Source organism: Phyllostomus discolor, chromosome 8, assembly GCF_004126475.2.
Source record: "Phyllostomus discolor isolate MPI-MPIP mPhyDis1 chromosome 8, mPhyDis1.pri.v3, whole genome shotgun sequence".
Lineage (NCBI taxonomy): Eukaryota > Metazoa > Chordata > Mammalia > Chiroptera > Phyllostomidae > Phyllostomus > Phyllostomus discolor.
Window position 1 is genome coordinate 61,377,265 of NC_040910.2, and position 22,042 is coordinate 61,399,306.

At 49.8% G+C, this 22,042-nt stretch overlaps 1 protein-coding gene across 1 annotated transcript; it reads left to right on the forward strand.

Annotated features, from left to right (window-relative positions):
- Positions 1–40: 40 nt before the first annotated feature.
- ALKBH5 (alkB homolog 5, RNA demethylase) lies at positions 41–21,716 on the forward strand. Its single transcript, XM_028534333.2, has 4 exons — positions 41–1,555; positions 9,854–9,934; positions 20,242–20,397; positions 21,291–21,716. The coding sequence occupies exons 1-4, from the start codon at positions 786–788 to the stop codon at positions 21,466–21,468; spliced, it is 1,185 nt and encodes a 394-aa protein (XP_028390134.1). The 5' UTR covers positions 41–785; the 3' UTR covers positions 21,469–21,716.
- The last annotated feature ends 326 nt before the right edge of the window (positions 21,717–22,042 follow it).

Consider the following 22,042-nt stretch of genomic DNA (forward strand, 5'->3'; position numbering starts at 1 on the left):
TGGGCCCGCCCGGCGCGTGGCTGGTGGCTCTTGAAAGAAGTGAAAGCGCCAAATGGGACGGTAACCGACAGCCTAGGTTGTTGGGACCTGAGGCATTTTCGGACAGTCGGACGATGCCGTGACGCAGTATAGCGACAGCGTTGGCAGTGTGAGAGCACCCCTGTGGAGGGAGCCCTTCGGTCGTGGAGGTGGCACGGCGTGGAAGCAGGTTGCTATTTGAGACTGCTCCCTTGGCGTCCTTCTAGAGTGGGGGAGGGGTGAACGAGGAGCTGTTCCTGTCTGCGCTTGCGCGTTCGTCTCTGCTGACCCGGCCCGCACGCTCGCGCATGTCCGCTGATCGCGGAGCCGCGGTGGCCGGCGTCAGTGCGCGTGCGCGCTGACGAATCTTCTGAGGAGCGGCGCTGGCGGACGTCGAGCGAGCGGTGCGTGACGTCGTGAGGAGCTCTTTAAAGTGCGGGTTGGGCCGGGCGTCGGAGGGGCTGGCTGGGAGTCAAGCTGATCCTGCGCAGTCGTCCTCCGCGGCATGAGGTGTTGCTGGTTCCCCTGCTGCCCGGGACGTGGAGAAGGTGGAGGAGGAGGAAGCACCGTAGTCTCCACTGCTGCATGACCCGCCGCCTCTGAGGCTCGACCCAGCACCTGGTCTTTCGACTTCCCCCGGCGGGTCCTCGTATGGGGGCCTGACGCTGAGGACCCCCTTCCCCTCGGGGGCCCCGGGGCGCGTCCCCCGAGAGCCATGCCCGGCCGCCCAGCCCGCCCCGAAGGACCCTGAGCAGCGTTGCGGGGCTATGGCGGCCGCCAGCGGTTACACGGACCTACGTGAAAAGCTCAAGTCCATGACGTCCCGGGACAACTACAAGACGGGCAGCCGGGAGGCAGCGGCGGCAGCCGCCGCCGCTGTGGCAGCCGCCGCCGCTGCCGCGGCCGCCGCCGAGCCTTACCCGGTGTCCGGGGCCAAGCGCAAGTACCAGGAAGATTCAGACCCCGAGCGCAGCGACTACGAGGAGCAGCAGCTGCAGAAGGAGGAGGAGGCGCGCAAGGTGAAGAGCGGGATCCGGCAGATGCGCCTCTTCAGCCAGGACGAGTGCGCCAAGATCGAGGCCCGCATCGACGAGGTGGTGTCCCGCGCCGAGAAGGGCCTGTACAATGAGCACACGGTGGACCGGGCTCCACTGCGCAACAAGTACTTCTTCGGCGAGGGTTACACGTATGGCGCCCAGCTGCAGAAGCGCGGGCCCGGCCAGGAGCGCCTCTACCCGCCAGGCGACGTGGACGAGATCCCCGAGTGGGTGCACCAGCTGGTGATCCAGAAGCTGGTGGAGCACCGCGTCATCCCCGAGGGTTTCGTCAATAGTGCCGTCATCAACGACTACCAGCCCGGTGGCTGCATCGTGTCCCACGTGGACCCCATCCATATCTTCGAGCGCCCCATCGTGTCTGTGTCCTTCTTTAGCGACTCCGCGCTCTGCTTTGGCTGCAAGTTCCAGTTCAAGCCTATTCGGGTGTCGGAACCTGTGCTTTCCCTGCCAGTGCGCAGGGGGAGCGTGACTGTACTCAGGTAACCCACCTGGGAGGAGGGGGCGGGCCTGCTGCTTTAAATGCCTACCTTGACCCAGGTGGCAGGAGTCAGTTGGAGCCCTCACTTTACAGTTCTAACCCGTTCAGGGGTGTGCGTTTAAAACATGCAGTATGAAAGCAGGGAAGGGTCAGGGAACGATCTAGAATTCTGTATCCCGAGGGTAGGTTTGATGTGATCATGGACATGACTGAGAATTAATCTTTCCATAAGACTAAATAAGATTTTAGGAATTTCTCTTTGTGTTTTTTAGCAAGTCACTTTTATTTTGGGCCTCCATTTTCAAATCTGTGATTTTCTGAGAAATGAGTTAAACTTACCATTTCAGAATCTTTCCAACTTGGGTATTCGTGGTTTCCTTAGCAGAGAAAGTGTTTTTGGATTTCTTAACAGAAAACACGGAGGAAGGCCCCTGAGCATATTTAATTGATACACATTTTCCATTTCCAAGAGGGGGAGTGACTTCCCTAGAATTGAACGGAGTTGTGTTTGGACCAGGCACAGAGTGCAGCCCACACTTAAAGTTCAGTCCCTGTGGGTGCAGTAGAGCCTATTGGTCCTTTGTAAGAATGTGTTACTTGTTACCAGGATCAAATGAAACAAAATAAAGCTGGTCTCTTTACCTGGAATTTGGTCTTGTAGTTATGTCAGCAGCGGAATTTGGGTTCTTGACCTCTTTTGGGCCTGATACTCTGCTGAGAATTAGTCATTGCCCCCAGAGAGGATTGCTTGTTGGAGCTTCTTTGCTGTTTACATGAAGCAAAACATTTACCTGGATGCTGCTTCCTTTTAGTCCTGAAACAGGTAATTCTAGCAGTGTACTTAAGTAATCCCCAAAACTTTTTAGGAGGTGTAGTCTTCAGCTCTTCAGAGGGACTTGGTTGACCATGAGTTTCTGTTGTGGGATCAGGACATGCTGAGGTTTTGCTACAAGCAGTTTAAACTCTGAAGTGCAGGCAGATCATGGCAGGAAGCAGGGTCCCTGGAGCCCTCTTCATATCAGGAGCAGGTCATCTAATTTCAGTTGAACAGCTGAAGCTGCTTCCATATCTGAGGTGGCATCAGAACCTTGTGATACCTGAGGCCTTCTGGTGGGAAATTTTGGGAAGTTGCTCGAAACAGAAATAGTACTTAGGCTTTCTAATGTGTTAGTTGCCTCTTTGTCATTTGGGCTTCTCAGCTCCTGAGTCCTATACATGGTTCTCCCAGACTGATGTTCTAGCCCTTTAGGATGGGATTTCCAGAGGAGCCCCTCTCAGGTGGTTTGCTGTGGAAGACAGCTTGGTGTCTGACTTCATTGAAGGGTACTAGATGCTGAAAGGACCTCATACAAGGGCATTTGGTCTCTTAATAGGATGTTAATTTTCACATAGTCACAGACCCTTACAGTTGTTTTTAGAAGGTGTAAACAGTAGTCAGGTGTGTAATGAGATCACAAGGGGGCAGTTTGTGACTTTGAGACTCCCTGTACCTCGTTATACATGAACACCCCTGTATTGAAGAGCAAAGTTTCATGTTTTTTAAAATATTTTTTAAAGATTTTATTTATTTATTTTTAGAGAGGGAAGGGAGGGAGAGAGAGACAGACAGACAGACATCAATGTGCAGTTGCTGGGGGTCATGGCCTGCAACCCAGGCATGTACCCTGACTGGGAATTGAACCTCGGACACTTTGGTTCGCAGCCCGCGCTCAATCCACTGAGCTACGCCAGGCAGGGCAAGTTGCATGTTCTTAAAGTGCAGGCCTGGGGAACACTTTGTAAAGTGAATGACTGTCTAACCACTATACCGTACACATGAAACCAATATAAAATAATACTGGAAGTAAATTGTAATTGAAAAATAAAAACTTTTTAAAAGCAGGTCTATTAGTGAACAGTAATTTAATCTTTTTTTTAGAATAAAAAAGTCCTAAAGTTTTCCTAGTCCTCACCCCCGCCCCCCCTTGCCCCGCCCCATTCTGACTTGGCTGTAGAGTTAGAAGTGCTGCGCCAGGCTTTGAGTCCAACCCGCATTTGCTGTGGGATCTCCTGGGCATCATCTGTCCTGGCTTTCTCATCTGTAAAGTGGGGGTGATGCTAACATCCAAAGCCTATTAGAATTAAATGATTTGAACTAAATGATTTGGTGTATGATATAGGACCTGGCATTTAAATGGGTACTTGCTTCTCTGCAGTCATTTAATGATTCTCTGCCCTTACTCTTTGGAGAAGGGGCTAGGGATTTGGTGGAGCCTAAAACATGGCTTTTCCCTTCATGGAATTTGCAAGTCAGTGGAGACTGCAGACAGTTACAGCCCAGGAAGTTAACTGCAGGAGTATGTTGAGGGGGGAGAAGGGACATCTTAACCCATTCTGGGATGTTGAAAGTTTTGGGGAGTAATTAAGCTGGAACTGGAAGGTTGAATAGGAGTTAGTCAAGCAAATGAGGCTTTGGCTGTAGTAGTAGGGAATACCCTTACATAGGTAAGGGGCATGGTTAGGTGCTGACTTGAGGCAGTTGAAGTTACTAGTCCTTACATCCAGCCTGGACCTGAAGTAGAGAGTCTGGTGAGGCATGCCTTGGTAAAGCTGTAGATCAAAGCTTCTCAACAACAGTACTATTGACTTTTGGGCTGGCTAATTCTTTGTTGTGCTGAGGCTGTCCTGTGCATTTTAGAATGTCTAGCAGTATCACTGGCCTTTATCCACCAGATGCTAGTAACACCTATGACAATCAAAAATGTCTCCAGATATTACCAAATTTCCTTTGGGGGTTGCAGAATCATCCCCAGTTGTGAACCATTGCTCCTGGGTTCTGAACACCCCCACTAATTGAAATCTTATAGCACCTGCTCACTTAGCACTCTCAGCTTACTTGGTGTGCAGGTGGGTGAACACCTGCTTGTTAGTAGTGGTTCTTTTCAAATCCTGCTTGGGTTCTAACCCAAGCTGGTAAAAAGGTGAAGCTTTCTTTCATTTCGTAGTGTGTATCCCAGCCCAGGGGTGAGGAGGAGTTGTAAGGCTGCCATTGGAAGGGAATGACTGATGAAGACTGGTTCTCTGCAGATGGGGAAGGGATCTAGGAATTCTTATCTGAGTCAGACTTCATTTGTTTGTGGCAGTGCTATCTATACCTATCCACGTCAATATAGCCGGAATATATATATATTTTTTAAGATTTTATTTATTTTTGGAGAAAGAGGGAGAAAAAGATCAAAGGGCAGTTGCCTCTAACTAGGGACCTAGCCTGCAACCCAGGCATGTGTCTTGACCGGGAATTGAACCAGCAACCCTTTGGTTTGCAGGCTGGCGTTTAATCCACTGAGCCACACCTGCCAGGGCCAGAATACACTCTTATATTAATAGTTGTCACCATGGATATTAGTGTGTGGCACACATTGACTCACACATTGACAGTGTCCCAATGTGGGTATTTAGAGCAAGGTTTCATAGACCCTTCTGGAAGTGCTGCAAACTTCTTTCCAAACTGAGTCAGCAGTTGTTTTTTTGTAACCTTCCCCTGTTGGGCTTGGGTGGATCCTCTCTGAACGCTGTTCTCTAGGGAACTAAATATATTTTACCTCCTCTTCATACCATACTCCTCCTCCTGTTTCTTGTAGGGTTAATGGACACATTGAAACAGATTTCAGTCTGATTACCTCAAGGCTAATTGCTTACTTACTGCTACTTTTAATCATTGCATGGTCAGTGGTTGTGGTGGCCACGTACCTGAGACCCAGGCCTTACCCACCTGTGTGGAATGACTATGGTATCTCACCCAGCCATGGGGTACAAAGAGGTGAGCTCAGCCTGTGACTTCTAGTTCACAGTTGATATGGGGTGGAATGGGTACTCCTGTCAGTGCTGGGCTAAGGGCTGATCTTGTTCAGCTGGTTGAAAGCAAAATTTAGCTTTCTGGCTTAAAATAGTTGGGAAAGTAGGGCACATAGGCCTGGGCCACATCTCTTGTGTGGAATCTTTTGATTCCATGGGCGGGGAAGGAACCTCTATATGAAGTCAGGGCTATGCATTCTCAGGAGGCGCTTTGGGCCAGACCTTGCTTCTGCCAGGCCTGACAAAAAAGCAGATAGCAGCGAAGGGAAAGGAAGCTAGCAGTGAGCTGTGGTCTTAATCATCAAGCTCAGAGCAAGCAGAAAATAAACAGGCCATAAAAATTTCAGGGCCGGATGGCCGTTTTCGGCTGGGGTGGTTGGTGTGCAGCTGTTGCTAAGGTATTGCTGAGGCCAGTGAGGCCCCAAGGACAGATTGGATCTTGTCACTAGGAAACATAAATGGACTTTTCTTTTTACCCCTCATTACCTATTCCCTACCCACAATCAAAAAACAAAAATGTAGCATAGACACTGAAACCAAGAGTTTGATTGGCATTCCAGTGTCATCATCATAGCTGTTTGACCTTGAGCAAGTTAATTAACTTCTCTGGGACTTAAGTTTTCCTCTGCCAAATGGGCCGGTTAATACCATGAAGTTGTTATTGAAGACTGAATCTCGTTCATACTACTGAATGCTTGAAATTGAGGTAAAGTGTCTCTGGAGATGAGTTGCTTTCTCTACTCAGCTACTCTATCTGTACCTTGGTGTATACAGAATTGGGACTTGGAGAAGGTTGACCTTTATAGGGAGTCCCAGGACTTCCAACAAAGTTACGCCATGTGTTATCTTGGAGGTTTGGGTCTAGAGCTCACAATCCCGATACTCCTGTGCCAGGTGGTTGGCCTGCTGCCTGCAAAAAGCTTAAGCTTCTGAGCCATGCAGGTCTATCACTGGAGGCTGCCCAGAGTGGGTAGCACCAGCCAGAAGGAGGCTGTCACAAGGCCAATATCTTGGCTGGTTCCTCCATCTCTGGTTCTGTCCTGTGCCAGGCAGGGCACAGTAGAAGGGGACTGGGGGCCATTGTGGAAATGTGTCATGACAATTCAGTCTCCAAGATGGTCCCCTGGAGGATTTACAGTCCCTTATTGAGTTATTCAGATTTCTCATTTAACCTGCACCAGTCCTCTAAAGAATGACTTGCTATTTCACAGATGTGGAAACTGAGGCTTCAAAGCACTGGAACAGTTGAGCTTAACACATTTTATTGTGTTCACTGTATGCAGAGATGAGTGAGAACTTTGCAAGTCTTTGTCTTGTAGGGAAGATATTTTTCACAAGACTGAATGTAATAATAGAGAGGTGTGGGTGGGCAGTGTAGGGGAGTCCTGTCCTGGGGAGATGAGGAAAGCTTTCCAGGGGAAGAGACTCAAGAGTCACCTTAAAGCACAGAACTTGTGGATGAGAGAGCCATGTTCTGTGAGTCTTTCTGCTGGCAGCATACTAGTCACTGCTGCATGAGGGGACTCAGTCCAGGCAGGCTGACCAGCATTTGGTACTCCACCCCCACCTCAAAACAAAAGAGCAGGAGATACTGGAACTTTTTTTATGCCAAGTAAGGCTGGACCCAGGGCATATTAAGTTTCAGGTTGGCAGACCAGGACTTGCAAACAGTTTCTCTTGTAGCAAGTAGGTTCCTTAGTAATAACCCTGTGGTCTCAGCTGGACCCTTCCTGCTGAAGGTTGGCCAGAACATCCCCTGCTCAGGACTTTGAGCCTCCTGCTCCCAGAGGAGCCTGATATTTAAGGGAGGGTTCAGTAGGCTACCAGGAAGTTCTAGGAGACCAGTGTTGATGAACTTTTCAGGGGGCCCAGTAGCATGGTCATTTCTGTAGGCCTCTGCAGTCCCACCTCTTCACTAGTTCTGAGGCTTAGGCTCCATGGCAAGAACCTGGCATGGCTTGTTTAACATTCTAGAGCCCTTTGGGGTTCAGGGACTGTTAAACTTTGATAAACAGCTGGATTTTCTCCAGGACTGTATTAACAGAAGGGTTTTTTTGTTGGAGATGGAAAGTCAGGGCCATTGACAGTGCTCGTAGGAAAGTCAGATCAATAACACTTGTTAACAGTAGGGAAGGTGGCCTGTAGCCAGTACTGCAGATTTAAGCCTTATAACTGTGCCTTGGAGCACCTTTGGGGGATTGGATTTAGCTCTTTGAGGAAGTCCTGTGTTTCTGTGGGACTGCCTTGCACTCCCTCAGTGTGGAGTAACAAGAACCTAGGAGGATACCTAAAGATTCTAGCCTTGGGAATAGGCCTAAGGAGGCCTCTGCTGCTGGCAGATCCCTGCATGGGGAGCCTGGATCACATCTTCTTGGCAGGTGCTGAACCCAAGGCTCTGGATTGCCCCAGGGTGGTCCAGGGCCCTCTGGTTTGTGTCAGATGTTTAATAAGTGGGAGTGGGGTTCCAGGCACCCTGCATTATCTAACTTAATTCTCACAGCAGCTCTGTAGGTTGGCCTCTCACTGCTTCTTTCCAGAGATGCCAACCATATAGTCTTATAACTCTGTAATTCTGCCTGGAAGGGAGGAGGCACTGTTCCCCTTTTAAAATTTTATAACCAGCTCTTGGCTGAGTAGCTCAGTTGGTTAGAGCATCATCCTAATATGCAGAGGTTGTGGGTTCAATCCTTTGTCAGGGTACATACCAGAATCAGCCAGTGAATACATGAATGGATGAAACAACAAATTGATGTTTCTCTCTGTCTCCCCCCTCCTAACTCTCCATAAAATCAGTAAATATTTTTTAAAGATTTTATTTATTTATTTTTAGAGAGGGGAAGGGAAGAGGGAGAGACACATCAATGTGTGGTTGACTCTCAAGTGCCCCGCTCCTGGGGACCTGGCCCACAACCCAGGCATGTGCCCTGACTGGGAATAGAACCAGCAACCTTTGGTTCACAGGCTGGCACTCAATCCACTGAGTCACATCAGCCAGGGCAATAAATAAATTTTTAAATATTAAAATTTTATAATCATTAGTGGCCATAAAGGAATACCTAAGTTATAAAGCATAACAAAATGAACACCGAGAACCTATTACAGATGAAGAAACTTAGGTTTAGGCCTAACCAAGTGACTTAACTAAGGTCAGAAAGCTAGCAGGTGTCAGAGCTCAGGTTCAAATTCAAGTCTCTTCAACTCCTCAACTCCTGTGGGCATTTTCATGCTACGAACATTAATGGGTGTTATTTGAGAGAAGGTTCTTTGGTCAGTGCTCAGTAAAAGCAGATTTTTTTGCTATAATACTTCCCAGATCTGTAAACTCCTTAACATTTTCCAAATTGATTTGACTGTGGGCATTTGTCCGTAGTCTCTTGAGTGACTAATGTTCACAGAGAAAACTGAAAAACTGGTTTAGGAGCAGCTATGAGGGGAAATCCATAAAATAGAGGTTATTTTCACTACCCACAATGTGACATCAAATCAGATTTCCAGTTCAGAGGTGCTTCCCTCTCAAACTTTTTTATTTGCTCTTGCATCTTGCCCACAGTGGGGCAGGCTGGCCTACAGCGTTTGTGATGGTTAAGCATATGTCTTTACAGCTGCCCTTGAGAAGGGAGCTGACAAGAAGCCATGTAGAGGAAGATTTATGGTCTGGGGTGATCAAGGGAGTCCTGAGCAGGAGGAGAAGGCAGAGAAGTCACTCCCCTCCATCCAGGCCTGCTGCCGAGTATGTTTCTGGCTGAATAAAGCTGCCTCAGCTAAGTGGAGGAAATTGGGGTGCCACATGCCCAATGAAGGGCATATGAGGGGGCTTGGAAAGTTGAGTTTGCTTCCAGACACCAGATCAGGGAGACATTAGCTGTGAAGAGGACAGCCATCTACATTCATTGGTCGGTGAGCAGTTTTAAAAGTTGTATATCTTGATGGAAATAGATAGTTGAGTGTGATGGAACTTCTTAAAATATTTGAAACACAGCTGTCTTCAAGATTTTGGAGTCCCCCCACATGGAGGTTGTTTGAAAGGTATATTTCAAGTAGACGATCTCTTTTTGAACATTGCATCTACCTTGGCTCCCTCAGCAAGCTGAAGGGTGGGGGAGGGAGGGAAGAGGGAAGAGGAGATGTTTTTCTTGTCACCACAGTCTGGCCTGAGTCACTCCAGCAGCTGCCTCCAAAGGCCCTTTATAAGAAGGCCTTCTATCCTGTACCAGGAGATTCTTGCTTTGGCTTCTGCCTTAAGGTTTCTGTGCATGGTTTCTAGACAGAAGTGTTCTGGAGCTTAACATGGTATTTGCCTTCCATGTAGATCCTGGACCCTCTCAAATAATGGGGCAGAGGGCCACCATTAGACCTGAACCATATTTTTTTCTCTTTACCGCCCTATGCCCCAGGAAACTTGATTGTCTGTCTACTCTCCATTCTCACATACTCTGTTTTCTTTCTTTCTTTTTTTCCCCCCCAGTGGATATGCTGCTGATGAAATCACTCACTGCATACGGCCTCAGGACATCAAGGAGCGCAGAGCAGTCATCATCCTCAGGAAGTAAGTGTCTGGTACCTGCAGGCCTGCCTGTCTGAAGATGTGGGTCTGGGTTCCCTTAAAATAGGGGTGTCAAACTCATTTTTACCAGGGGCCACATCAGCCTTGTGGTTGCCTTCAAAGGGCCAGAGGTAATTTTAGGACTGTATAAATATAATTATTCTTTAACTAGGGGCAAGGAGCTTGGCGCTGCCCCTGGGTAGAAACAAGGTGTTGGGCCACATTCAGCCCATGGCCTTGTGTTTGCCACCTGTGACTTAGAACTTGGTTCCTTTGTATCAATAGCATGGCAGCCTAAAGCCTGAGAGAAGAAAAAGGTTGTAGGTCTTTTTTTTTTTTTTTAATTGAATTCTGTGAGGATAAAGTATATTTTCTTCCTTAGAAAAGTAAGTTATGTGGCTGTTGAACTATAGGGAGCTTAGGACTGAACAAAAGCACATGCTGCTAATGTTCTTATGGAAATAGTCTTAAGACAGGATTTGGGGAACACTTTTCCAGACCCCCCCTTTTTTTCCCCACCTCCTTCATTCTGATTTGTCACATGTGTTTTTGCGGATTATTTTTAGACTGTGCCTTTGCAGCCTACTTTTAAAATGCCTAGGTTTTCACTTTTGAGAGAAGCAGGGAGTGAGGGTGGGAAACAAAGGTGTGAGGTTAGGCAGCAGTGTTCCGCAGGTGCATAGCTTGTGGCTGTCCCTCCTCTTTGGCCAGGGAGTCAGAGATGTACTGACCAACACTGCCACAACCAGCCTCAGTGGCACTTTTTTCTTTCTGTTCATGGGGTGAATAGACTGAGCCAGGCAGACACTGAGTCATGATACGCCTACCTTTAGATTAGAGTGCAGGGTCAGATGAGACATTAGTGAGCAGAACAAGACTAGTGCTGAGACCCAGGCTGGAACAGAACATCCTATAGTTTGCCGTCTTTTTTTTTTTTTAATAAACTATTTTTTAGAACAGATTTAGATGTACAGAAAATTGTGAAGCTAGTGCTAAGAGGTTTCATGTCCTCCACACCCCATGTCTCCTGTTAACATGTTATTTTATAATCAAGAAATCAATGTTGACCACTGATTATTTAACTGAAGTCTGTACTTATTCAGATTTCCTTAATTTTTTCCTAATGTCTTTTTCTGGTTGTAGGATTCCGCATTATATCTAGTTGTTATGTCACCTTAGTTAGTCTGCTTGGCTGTGACTGTTTCTCAGACTTGCCTTACTCATGATAACATTGGTCAGGTGTTTTTTTTTAATATCTCTCAATTGGGATTTGTCTCATATTTTTCTCATGGTTACATTGGGGTTATAGGTTTTGAGGAGGAAGACAGCAGAGGTATAAAGCACCCTTCTCCTCAGTGTCATGTCCAGAGCACAGGACTTAACGCTGCTGATGTTGACAATGATCACTTGGCTGAGGTTGTGCCCGCCAGATTTCTGCATTCCAGAGTTAAACCGCTCTCCCATCCGTTCCGTACCCTCAGGGGTGATGTCTCTGTGTGCAGCTCACATGAAGTGGGAAGGTAGCTCGTTTTAAGGGAGAAGTAGCCACACAGATTACTTAGAATTCTGCACAGGAGTGACTTCTTCTCCCCCATTTGTTTATTTCTTTATTTAATCATTTACTTACATCAGTATGGTCTCGTGGGTATTTATTTTATTCTCAGTTTGTTCCAGGTTTAGTCATTGGGAGCTCTCTTTAAGTATTTCCTTAACTTGCCTTATTTTATTCTATTTTTCTAACTTCAATTGATAACTTTGGGCCTAGAACTCTAGAATAATGTGGTGGGAAGTTTCTTTGGTGTGGCTCTGCCACTCCATCAAGTCAGAACTTTGAACCTCTGTGTTAAAGGCGATGATTTAGACCTGTGATGCAAGCAGAGCATTGGGCATGTTTGGGAGCTCTAGACATAGGTCAGCTTGGCATCTGGTAGCCTCTCTTCTCTAACCAAAGAATGTTCCCACAATTCATCAGAAGAAGGTTTTTTATCTGTCTTGTAGTTCTCAGCACAGGCCAAAACCTAGAACCTGGAAGTGATGGAGCCCAGAGTGCCATTCATTTCTTCTTAGTTTCTACCTGGCACCACCAACTGCTGCCTGGGTAGTCCACCCAGGCCAGGAACTGGAGAGGAACTCCCAGGGTGATACAGAACCAGAGCAGCAACTTCCCAGGTGTTCCCCCCAAGCTTCTGAAAATAGCTTATCTCAGAGAAATCTTCCCTGGAGGTACAAATGGAGGTGTCCATAGCCAGAGGATCAGCTGTTGCCTTCTTGAATGGTGGCTCCCATACCTGGCTGCCTAGATGCTCCTTGGTGGATGGAAATGTCTGCACTGTTATCCAGTTCTTCCAAGAAGTTCTTTAGCCACCTGGGCCCCTGGCAGTGGTCTGACCTCAGAGGATGGCTATTGTGGGTGACTAAGGCTCTTTGACCTTCTGACTTGAGTGGTCCCAAGAGCCAGCCAGGGACTAGGCTGGAGGGCAGACACAGAGCTGTGGTGTGAGAGGGCTAATGAGGAGTAGGAGGGTGCTCCCCAGCTTCTCCAGGCAACTGAGGCACAGGCCTGTCTGTTGCCTACAGAATAAAATCCAAGCTCTTTGTTGGGCTTTGCCTATCAATCCATCCTAATCTCTCCTACTCCTCACTTATGTTAAAGCACCTGCAGTTCCTAGTATTCTCCTTGGACTTGTGTCCTGGGCTCTTGGAACAGTGTGGCCTTTGTAGGGAATGCTTTCCCGTCTATCATGTTTAGCTTCTGATCTACACCCTACCCCGCAAATGACCCACATGTACACACTGAAAGTTGGTTAACCTTGCCATCCCTCAGGGCTTAGGTGTTGGCTGATTTGACATTCAGGGAGCATCGTGTACACACCCATAGCAGTCTTACTACACCTCCTCCCTGTTTAAACTGTCATAGCCCACCCACTTGCATTGTGAATTTCCAAATCTGTGTTCTCTAGGGCAGGGAGATCCCAATCCATCAGGAGCTCAGCTTGAGGCCTAGCCCAGAGGACTGTTCAGGCTGAGGAGGAGCAGCTCCAGAGTAGCTATAGGGTCTTGTCTTGGTAAAGGACAAGCTGGTCCTGGCTGGGTGGCTCAGTGGATGGAGTGCTGGCCTGTGAGCCAAAAGGTTGTCAGTTTGATTCCTGGTGAGGGCACATGCCTGGGTTGCAGCTGTGTCCCTTGTTGGTGTCACGTGAGAGGCAGCCTATTGATGTTCCTTTCACACATTGATGTCCTCTCGCTCTCTTTTCCCCTTCCTTCCATCCTCTCGGAAAATAAATAAAATCTTTAAAAAAGAGAAAAGGACAAGCTGGTGACAGATGAAAAGGGGAGCATCTTGGCCCAGGCACTTCCCAGATATCAAGGATGTGGCCTTGGTGGGTACCCAGTTGACTTGATGTCTTCTGGTGTAGTCACATTCAGATGGGTAGAACTTGGGCATTGAGCCTGGCCCTACTCATAAGCAGAGAGGTAGAGAGTCTGTCCTCTCTCAAGATTAGAGGGAAGGCCTAGGGGCTCTGTCACTGGCTCAGGTCAGTCAGCTAGGATGGTCTTTCTCAGGGCCTCATGGGGAGAAATGGGTGGTTGGCTGCCAGATGCTTCCAGTTCAGTAGAGTGTAGCTCCTTTTACTATGGGTGGTGCTCAGTTGTCATGCATGTGTTGTTACTGTTTCTCACAGGGAGAACTGGCAGGCTGGGAGTGACCTGAGAGCCTCTGTGGTAGAACCCTTGGACTTAGTGTTATAATTTGGGGCACTACCAGTAAATGGCTGAGGAAGGCTCTCTTGGTGCTGGATCTTGTGGTCCTGTGGTGGGTGGCGCAATGTCGCACCCCAAGCCCTGTTCCTGTCTCAGTGTGTCAGTGGGGTGGATGCTATGAGTTTAAGAAACAAACACACAGAAGGGCTTTCTTGCCTCTGCTGTGCAAGTAGAGAGCTGATTGATAAGCGTGTTTTAAGTGACAAGGGAACTACTTTACAGAGGGGGTGAGGTGAGGTGGTCGCTGCAGACTGGTCAGCTCCTTGGCATTCCCCAACTTCCTTAAATGTCACTGTTTCCCAGCCCATCCAGGGCAAGCTGCTCAACACACATGTTTGTCAATCATTGGCACCCTGGGCAAGGAAACTGGACCTAGCCTTTACAAAGGTGTAAAGTTTTAAATTACTGGTTAGAGAATGAAAGGACTCACCAACTTCTCGGGTGTAACAATTCAGAGCAGGTGGTAGCAGTGGTCCGTTTTTTTTCCCCCACAGTTCCCTGGTGTATACCTTCCGAAGGACCTTGCGAGCTGTCCCATGCCAGGCACTCACCTGGCATAGGTGCTAGGCACTGAATGGAGTACTGCCCGCGCCCAGACATACTTGACTACCTTCAGGTGGCACTTCTCTGGAAAGCTAGTTTGGAAGGATCTTTGAGCAGGAATTCCAGACTCTGAAACATTAAGCATCAACCATGCACAAGGCACCTGAGGCAAACATGCAGGAAATTTAGCTCCCTTGGTGCTTGGCATGTGATAGGTGGACATTTTGCATGCCAGTGCAACACAGGCAGGATGAGCACTGTTCTAGAAGCAGAGTATGTTTCCCTTGGCCTGGGGGGTGGGGAATTACATCTAGCTCGGTGGGGTTATAGGGCAAGGGAGGAGGGGGCTGGTGTTTAAGATAGGCTTGGTAGTGGCACGCCCACACCTTTCTTCCCTCTCAGGCATGCTATCTCCTAAACTCTTAAGGGTGCCCACAAGACTTAGAACTAGGGGAACAGTGGGCTGCGGCAGGTCATCCTGAGCTGACCTCGTGATCTTGATCTCTAAGGTCCCTTTTCTCTGACTTCCCAGTGAGCCGACAGCATATCCACCCTGGGCTGTCCTGGTGCTTCTTCTGTCCTAAGCCCTTCCTTCCTTGTTTCACTGTCTCCAGCTTTAATAACTGTACTCTCAAAAAATAAAAATACAAAGACCTGGTAGATCTGGCTCCTGTGTTAGATACTGCATGCAAGGCAGAAAAGGTGATTAGCTCAAAGACTGGAAGGCAGAAAGTACAGAGGGTCTCTGTAGTTAAGAGGTGATGTGAGGGAAGAGGCCTTGGATCAACACTTGATCATCAGGAGGGAGCTTGTGGGCCTCAGGGCCTTCCTTCTGTTTGGTGGCCAGGGTACTCAATCCCTGGGTCTTCAGGAAGCCCCCAGAGCTGCACTGGGTCTGCAGAGGAGACACATGGAGTGCCTCAGGGCAGTGTAAGTACCCTTCTTGGTCAAATGGTGCTGACCTCAGAGAAGGCTGAAGCTGGAAAAGCCAGCTGGAGATTTACTTGCCAAGTGTTAACGAAGGCTGGTGTTAGCTAGGTTCTGTGCTAGTGCCAGGAATGTGGTCTCTTCTCCTTCCCTTTGTCCTTTGGGGGAAGGCAGACATTTAGCACCTTACCTGGGACCAGCCAAAGAAGGCTTTCCAGAGAACTGCCACCTGAAGGTGGTCAAGGATGTGTGGGCGCAGGCAGCACGGAAGAGGCTTAGGGGCAAAGACAGTTCAGGCAGAAGAGATGCTCTTTACAGAGGCTTAGAGTCTGGGACTCTGAGGTCGTTCATTCTGGAACCCAGAGGTGGATTAGAGCAATTGATAGAGTCTAAGATAGAAAAGCCTTTGTGCTGTGCCAGAGAAATCTGGAGGGTGCTGGGTAGCCACTGAAGCGTGAGCATTGGGGTGCGGGACTCACATGGAAGAAATTGTAGGAGGCTGAGCTAAACAGTTTAGTCATTCAGGCTGAGGCGTCCCAAGGTCGGGGGAGACCCTCCCTGAAAGTAGAGCAGCTCTAGTGGGGAGGCTGTGTGCATGGACAAGCTGAGGTGAGAATTGAGGGTACCCCCTTGGGTGGGAGAGGATGAGTGGACAGGTTTTGGTTTCCCTGACCAGGCCTGAGACATCACCCCGCTGAGACCCTTGCCTTCGAGTCTGTCTTCATGGTTCTTGTCTCCTATGCTACCTCTTCCTCCCTAGTGAGTGTGTGCCCACACACTCTCCCTACCCACTTCACTTGGCCTGACCAGCCTGTTGTACTCACAGCCTGTCCAAGGAGAAAGGCGGTGATGAGGCCCCCTTGGGGGGGGTGTCACTGGCTTGGGTTCCGGGCCTGGCTCTGCCCCTTCCCTTGCTGAATGCAAGTCAGTGAGTGACCTGAGCCTTCTGTTCTCACCTGTAAACTGGACCAGTTGTGGTGCCTGGGCCTGGTGAAATTCCAGCGTGCCATGTTTGCTTTCCCTAGCCGCTCCCTTCCCCTCCCTTCCCTTCCCATACCTCCCCTTTGACCTTGCCGGGGCATGGTAGGCGCTGGGGAAGATGATGCTCAGTCAATGCACAGTGTGAACAGAGGCACATGGAGTGGGTGGGAAGGGGCTCCAGGGGGCATGTTGTTCAGTGGCTCAGGTGAAGGAAAACAAGTGTGGTATCTGGTCTTCTAGTTCCTGGGAGATGGTATCTAGACTTTACCAGGCCTGGACTAGGGGATTCTTGGGCACTTGTTGTAGTCAGGCTGAATGATTTGGCAAGGCTCCCCTTGGGGCCTGGGTGTCTTTCAGGCTGTGTTTGGGGAGAGGTCTACTGGAAGCCCAGGACTATGTGCTTGGGGTACCCTGTCTTTGGGTAATAGCCCTCATGTGCCTTTTAGGCTCTTCTGACTATGGCAGGCCTCTACACCTGTCTACCCCTTCTGGGGAAGGAGGGCAGGAGTTGGAGAGGGGGTGATGTTTGAGGGAGGCTGGTAGAAGATGAGGTTGCCCCCAAGGGGGTGGATATTGTTGTAGGGGAGACAGTAGTACAGATCTGGGCTTCGTGAAGTCTGATACTCAGAGGTGCTAGAGCTTAGGCCTGGGGGCCTTCATCACTCAATAAACAGGTGCTCAGACAGGCCCACCACATTGCTTCCTGCCTCCCTTGGGAAAGCCAGGGTTTGTAGTTCAAGAATACTGGGTGAGGGTGCAGCCAGAATTTGGGGGAGTGGTTGGCAGTGGAGTCTGAAGTGCTGACCGGTTCACCACCTCCCAGAAAGGGTGGTCTGCCTGCTTAGCTCTGTTCTGCTGCAGTGAAGTGAGCCCACCTGGGCTTCAGAGGCCATTGTGGGGTTGTAGCTGTGTGACCTAAGCAAGTGACTTGCTCTCCAATTTAGCATCGCTCCCCACCCCCAGTGAGCGCAGTCCTCCCCAGCAGCTTCTCTGAAGGATTCCACGAGTGACAAAAGAACAGGAGGGGAACGCCTGGGACAGGTCAACTCCCTTCTGTCCCCTCAGGTCACATGGTAATGTGTCCCATTAATGCTGTCATCCTCCCTTTATTCTGGCCTCCCCTATACCAGGGCCCTGTCCCTGCTTTGCCCTAGGGGCTGTCCTGACACCCTCGGTGACCTTTCTGGTGTGATGGTCTGCCTGGTTAGCCCTCACCTCCAGTGCCTTGCTTGGATCCCTGGATGCTGACTCAGATCTGTTGCTACCTGAGAAGGCCCAGACCTTACTGATAGAACTGGGCTTCCTTATTCTAAATTTGTGGCTTTATGCACTGAACCCTGAAGGGCTGGCCTGTTCCCTGGGTGTTTGCTGCCTTTTAAGAGGGGTGTGCTCTGAAGTTAAGCTGTCGGTGGGCTCTGGGCTTGGGATCTGGCTCTAGCCTGGCTTCCTGCAGCCTTGTGACTTTTTGGAAGTGGAAGGAGGGCAGGAGTTTCTCCAGCTTTTCTGAAGTGTGTTTGTAACAGCCCCAGGTGATGTGTCAGGAGCCCTTTGGGGCCCCAGAGCTTATACTGTCCTCAAAGTGGGTATAAGAGTTTGGACTTCAGGTGGGCCACCTCTGGTCACTCCTCTGAGGGCTGCCCCTCAGTAGCTGCAGAGCTACCACATGGGCAGAACAACCCCCTTCCCTCATTTAGGCAGCTAGAGAGCAACAGAGCTGGTCCATGTTCCTGGCCTATCCAGTCTGGGCTGGTTATACCTTTCTCCTCAGATTCTCTGGCAGCCTTAGACCCATAGTGAGGAGCTGCCACCACTGCCCCCTGGCTACCCAGGCAGGCCACTTAGGTAGTAAGCAGCTAAGGAAGGGCAGGGCCGTACCAAGGCTTGGCCTGTGTCAGCTGTGGTCACGTGGCAGGACAAGGTTGTGTTTTCCAGCCCTGGAGGTTGGGCTCTCTTAGTGACTCTGCTGTTTACTCGCCATCTGTCACTAACCCGAGGAATCAATTCCAGGGTCTTTGTCCCTGCTCACCAGGGGCTTTTGGCTTCAAGGGGTTTGTCTGCTCTGCGTGTGTGCTCCCTGGCACAAGTGGGATCTTAGTGTAGGACTTAGCTTTGTGGTGGCAGAAGGGAATGTTCCTCCACAAGACCCTTGGAGTCCTTGAAGTCAAGTTTAATGGCTGATGTCTCATTTGGTCTGATCTCTGCCACCTGGAACTCTTAGCACAGGGATGTGGGGTCTGTCCTGGTAAAGAAGAGGCCTTCAGGGCTCAGGTGATTTTACATCTCTCTTTCCTGTCCGGGTGTTACCCAGCACCACCTCTTCCTGGTGCTCCTCTAAAGAATTCTAGTCTTGAGAGAGGTGACTTGTCTTTGGTTTCTAGACCCTGAGAACTTAAAGGGGCCTTAGAGCCCATCACATTTCTCCCTCCTTTACCCAGACTGGAAAACTGAGGCCCAGATAGGGATGGTGACAAGGGCTGGGTCTCCTTTTGCTGTTGGGTCCTGCTTCCCTGATCCTAGAGTATCCAGAGTGGAGGCTAAGACTAGGGGATCTGTGCCCTGCTGACTTCTGCCTCTGTGAGGCCAAAGCAAAGGGGCAGGGACCAGTCTCCCTGCCTGCCTGCCCACTAGTTTGAGCCTGAGAGTATCAGAATGTATGTTCCCCCTGCTGGCCTCAGGAGAGCACCCTTGTCCAGGGTCAAAGCCCTGTGACTCCTGCCTATCCAGCTTGCATTTTCACCTGGGCATAAACCTCTCTCCAAAGACTTCCAGGATATGTGACCTGCTGCTTTTCTGACTCTGTTTTCCCTCTGTTTACAGCAGGCTAGTCAGTAGGGGTAGGGGGACCTATGAGGACTGGATGTGGTTGTTACCAAGAATGGCAGGCAGCCCAAGGCAAAGCAGCGTCTGATCCCACCTCCACTTTGACCCTTGCCCTGATCATGGCATCTATTCCCTCAGAACCAAATTACTACTTTGTGCCCAGCAGCCTATGGAAAAGGTGCTTTCGGGGCCTTCTGCCAGCCATACCTTCATTACTCCTCATCCCAGGCCTCTCCCCAGCCCTTTGCTGTACCAGCCTGATTTGCCAGCTTTCCCTGTATTCTACAAGGAGCCTTGGGCTTCTTTGAGGTTTCCTGGGCCTGGCTTCAGATCACTGCCCTGGATACCTCCCTACCCAGTTTCTACAACCCCTCTTCCTTGACCTTACCTTGCATGTTCTTCCTTTACTAGGCAGTATATTCCTTGAAATTCATACTTGGTACTAGGTGGGGACTTTACCTTCAAAAGCCCTTGGGCCTTGGATGGCATGGCTCAGTTCATTGGGCCTTATCCCACAAAGTGAAAGGTTGATTGTTTCATTCCCCAGTCAGGGCACATGCAGAGTTGTAGGTTCAGTCCCTGGTTGGGGGCATGTGCAAGTCAACCGAGTGATGTTTCTCTCTCACATCGATGTTTCTCTCCTGCTCTTTCTCCCTACCTTTTTCTCTCTCTAAATAAATACAATCGGGGGCGGGGGGGGGGAGCCCTTGGCCCAGTCAGGATCCTGGAAGGAACAAAAGCTTCTAGGTGGCTGTGGTGGGATGAACACTTGAATGTGGAGTTGGGCCTGGGTCCTCCTGGCTCTGCCACGGCTTCAGTGTCCTTGTGTGAGAGAGTGGAGGAACCTACACTCGGTTCCCTCCAGCCCTTCCCAGGAGAACTTTCCTGTCTTGGTGTTTTAGGCGAGGATGAAGTTGTCTATTAGAGTATGTTGGTGCCCACCAGAGGGCCTGCAACCATCTGGTAGGTGGAAATGCTCCAGAGACCCTCTGGGCCTGAGGCTGCTTCATCCAACTGAAAGAGTGCCCTGGGATCTTTCTCCTGGGGCTGCAGCTTCCTATCCATGGAAGTTTCTCATTCCCTTCTCCTAAGCCTGAACTTCAGAGTATCTTTGGAAGTCAGTCAAACCAATCCCTGATTGAACCGCAAGAAACTGGGGCACAGAGCAGAGCTTCTGGCCTCCATACTCCAGCCTGCCTGGAGAGAGAGTTGGTTTGGCAGGATCTATACCCCCACCAGAGGCTCACAGGTAATCCCCATGCCTGGTTCTTTTGCAGGACTAGATTAGATGCGCCTCGGCTGGAGACAAAGTCCCTCAGCAGTTCCGTGTTACCACCCAGCTATGCTTCAGATCGCCTATCAGGAAACAACAGGGACCCTGCTCTGAAACCCAAGCGGTCCCACCGCAAGGCAGACCCTGATGCTGCTCACAGGTAGGATCCTCAACAAAGGCTGGCAAAGTAGCCCTGTGGCCCAGCTGGAGGGTGAGGTGGGTAGGGAAGCCTGGGATAAGTGGTTAGGAGCCTGGCTTTGCCCAGCTTTCTGAGCTTTATGTCTAGTTCCCCTGGGTTGGTGGCATTGGTGGCATTCACCCTTGACCTCTGACTGATGGCCTATATCCCCATCAAGAAGAGGTTGGGCCAAGACTGCGACCAGTGGGAATGCTTGTGGCCTGACCATTTCACATTTTCAGTCCACCCAGACACTCTTATGTGTTGAACATAAATGATAGGAGGGAAGCTTGGGACTTGGAAGATGGTGGACCAGGAACCCATTTTGGAAGGATTGGGGAAGGTTTCTGAGGAAGTACTGTGTAAACTAAGACCAGAAGGATGAGGAAGACCTGCGGGAAGGGCAGTCTAGGCATGAGGTACTGTATGGGCTGAAACACAGACAGGAAGAGCTTGGTGGTTTCAGGGGCTAGGGGAGTTGGTGAGCAGAGAGAGGAGGTGGGCAGAGATAGAAAGTGGCAGTAGTGGGCTGGAGATTGAGAAGTACAGGGAGATGGCGGGGCGGGCTGTGCAGGGTGTTAGGCTGTGATAGGGAAGGCCTCTTCCTATCCAACAGACTCAGAGCCAGGCAGATCCACAGGGTACTTGGGACATGTCTCAAAGACTAGGGCGGCCACTAGCACTTTGTTGGTAGGGACCACGGTGCCATTGCTTCTGCCAGTGTCACCCCTCTGGGGAGAACCACCAGGCTGGAGTGAGCCATTTGCAAATGAGGGTCAGCGCTGGGTGCAGAGGGTTTGGAAGAAGGAGGCATTGGCCCTGGGCCAGCCTCTTGAGTAACTCCTCCCTCCTCCTCCCACACCAATCCCTTGCAGGCCTAGAATCCTGGAGATGGACAAGGAGGAGAACCGGCGCTCAGTGCTACTGCCTGCGCACCGGCGGAGGGGGAGCCTCAGCTCTGAGAACTACTGGCGCAAGTCCTACGAGTCTGGGGAGGACTGCTCAGAGGCCGCAGGCAGCCCCACCCGGAAAGTGAAGATGCGGAGGCACTGAGGCCTGTTGCACCCTCTCTGGAACTCTGGTTAATCCTCACGTAGTCACCCCGTTTTTCTTTTGTTTTGGGGGGAGGGTTTTTGACCCTTTTTTCCCCCATGGTTTGTTGCCTGTTAAGGCTGAAGAACAGAATTAGTTCTTGTTTTTCTTTTAGGATGGAAAAGCTGACAGAAACTCATGCTGGAGTAGCCAGTAGAGGCATGCAGGGCAACCATCTTCAAGTGGGGCTGGGTCAGGCCAGTTTTATTAAAAAAAACAAAAACCAAAAAAAAACAAAAAAAAACAAAAAAAAAACACCACCACACAAAATGTTTGATTCAGAAAGTTACTGTTTTGCTTTTTATGTAAATCCTTCTCAGTGTTATAAATGAAGTTCAGTCCCCATGTCAAAGCTGGGTCGAGATCTCCTGGGCCTCACTGGCTCCACAGAGGTCCTGCTGTCCTTCCACCTGTCACCTGCTCTCCAGGCTCTGGAAAGTCATGCAGATACCCTTTTCCTTCTGTGGCTGAGTCATTCAGGGTGACTAGGCAAGGGCCTAAACAGTGCCAGCCTCTGCACCGCCACAGCTGCAGG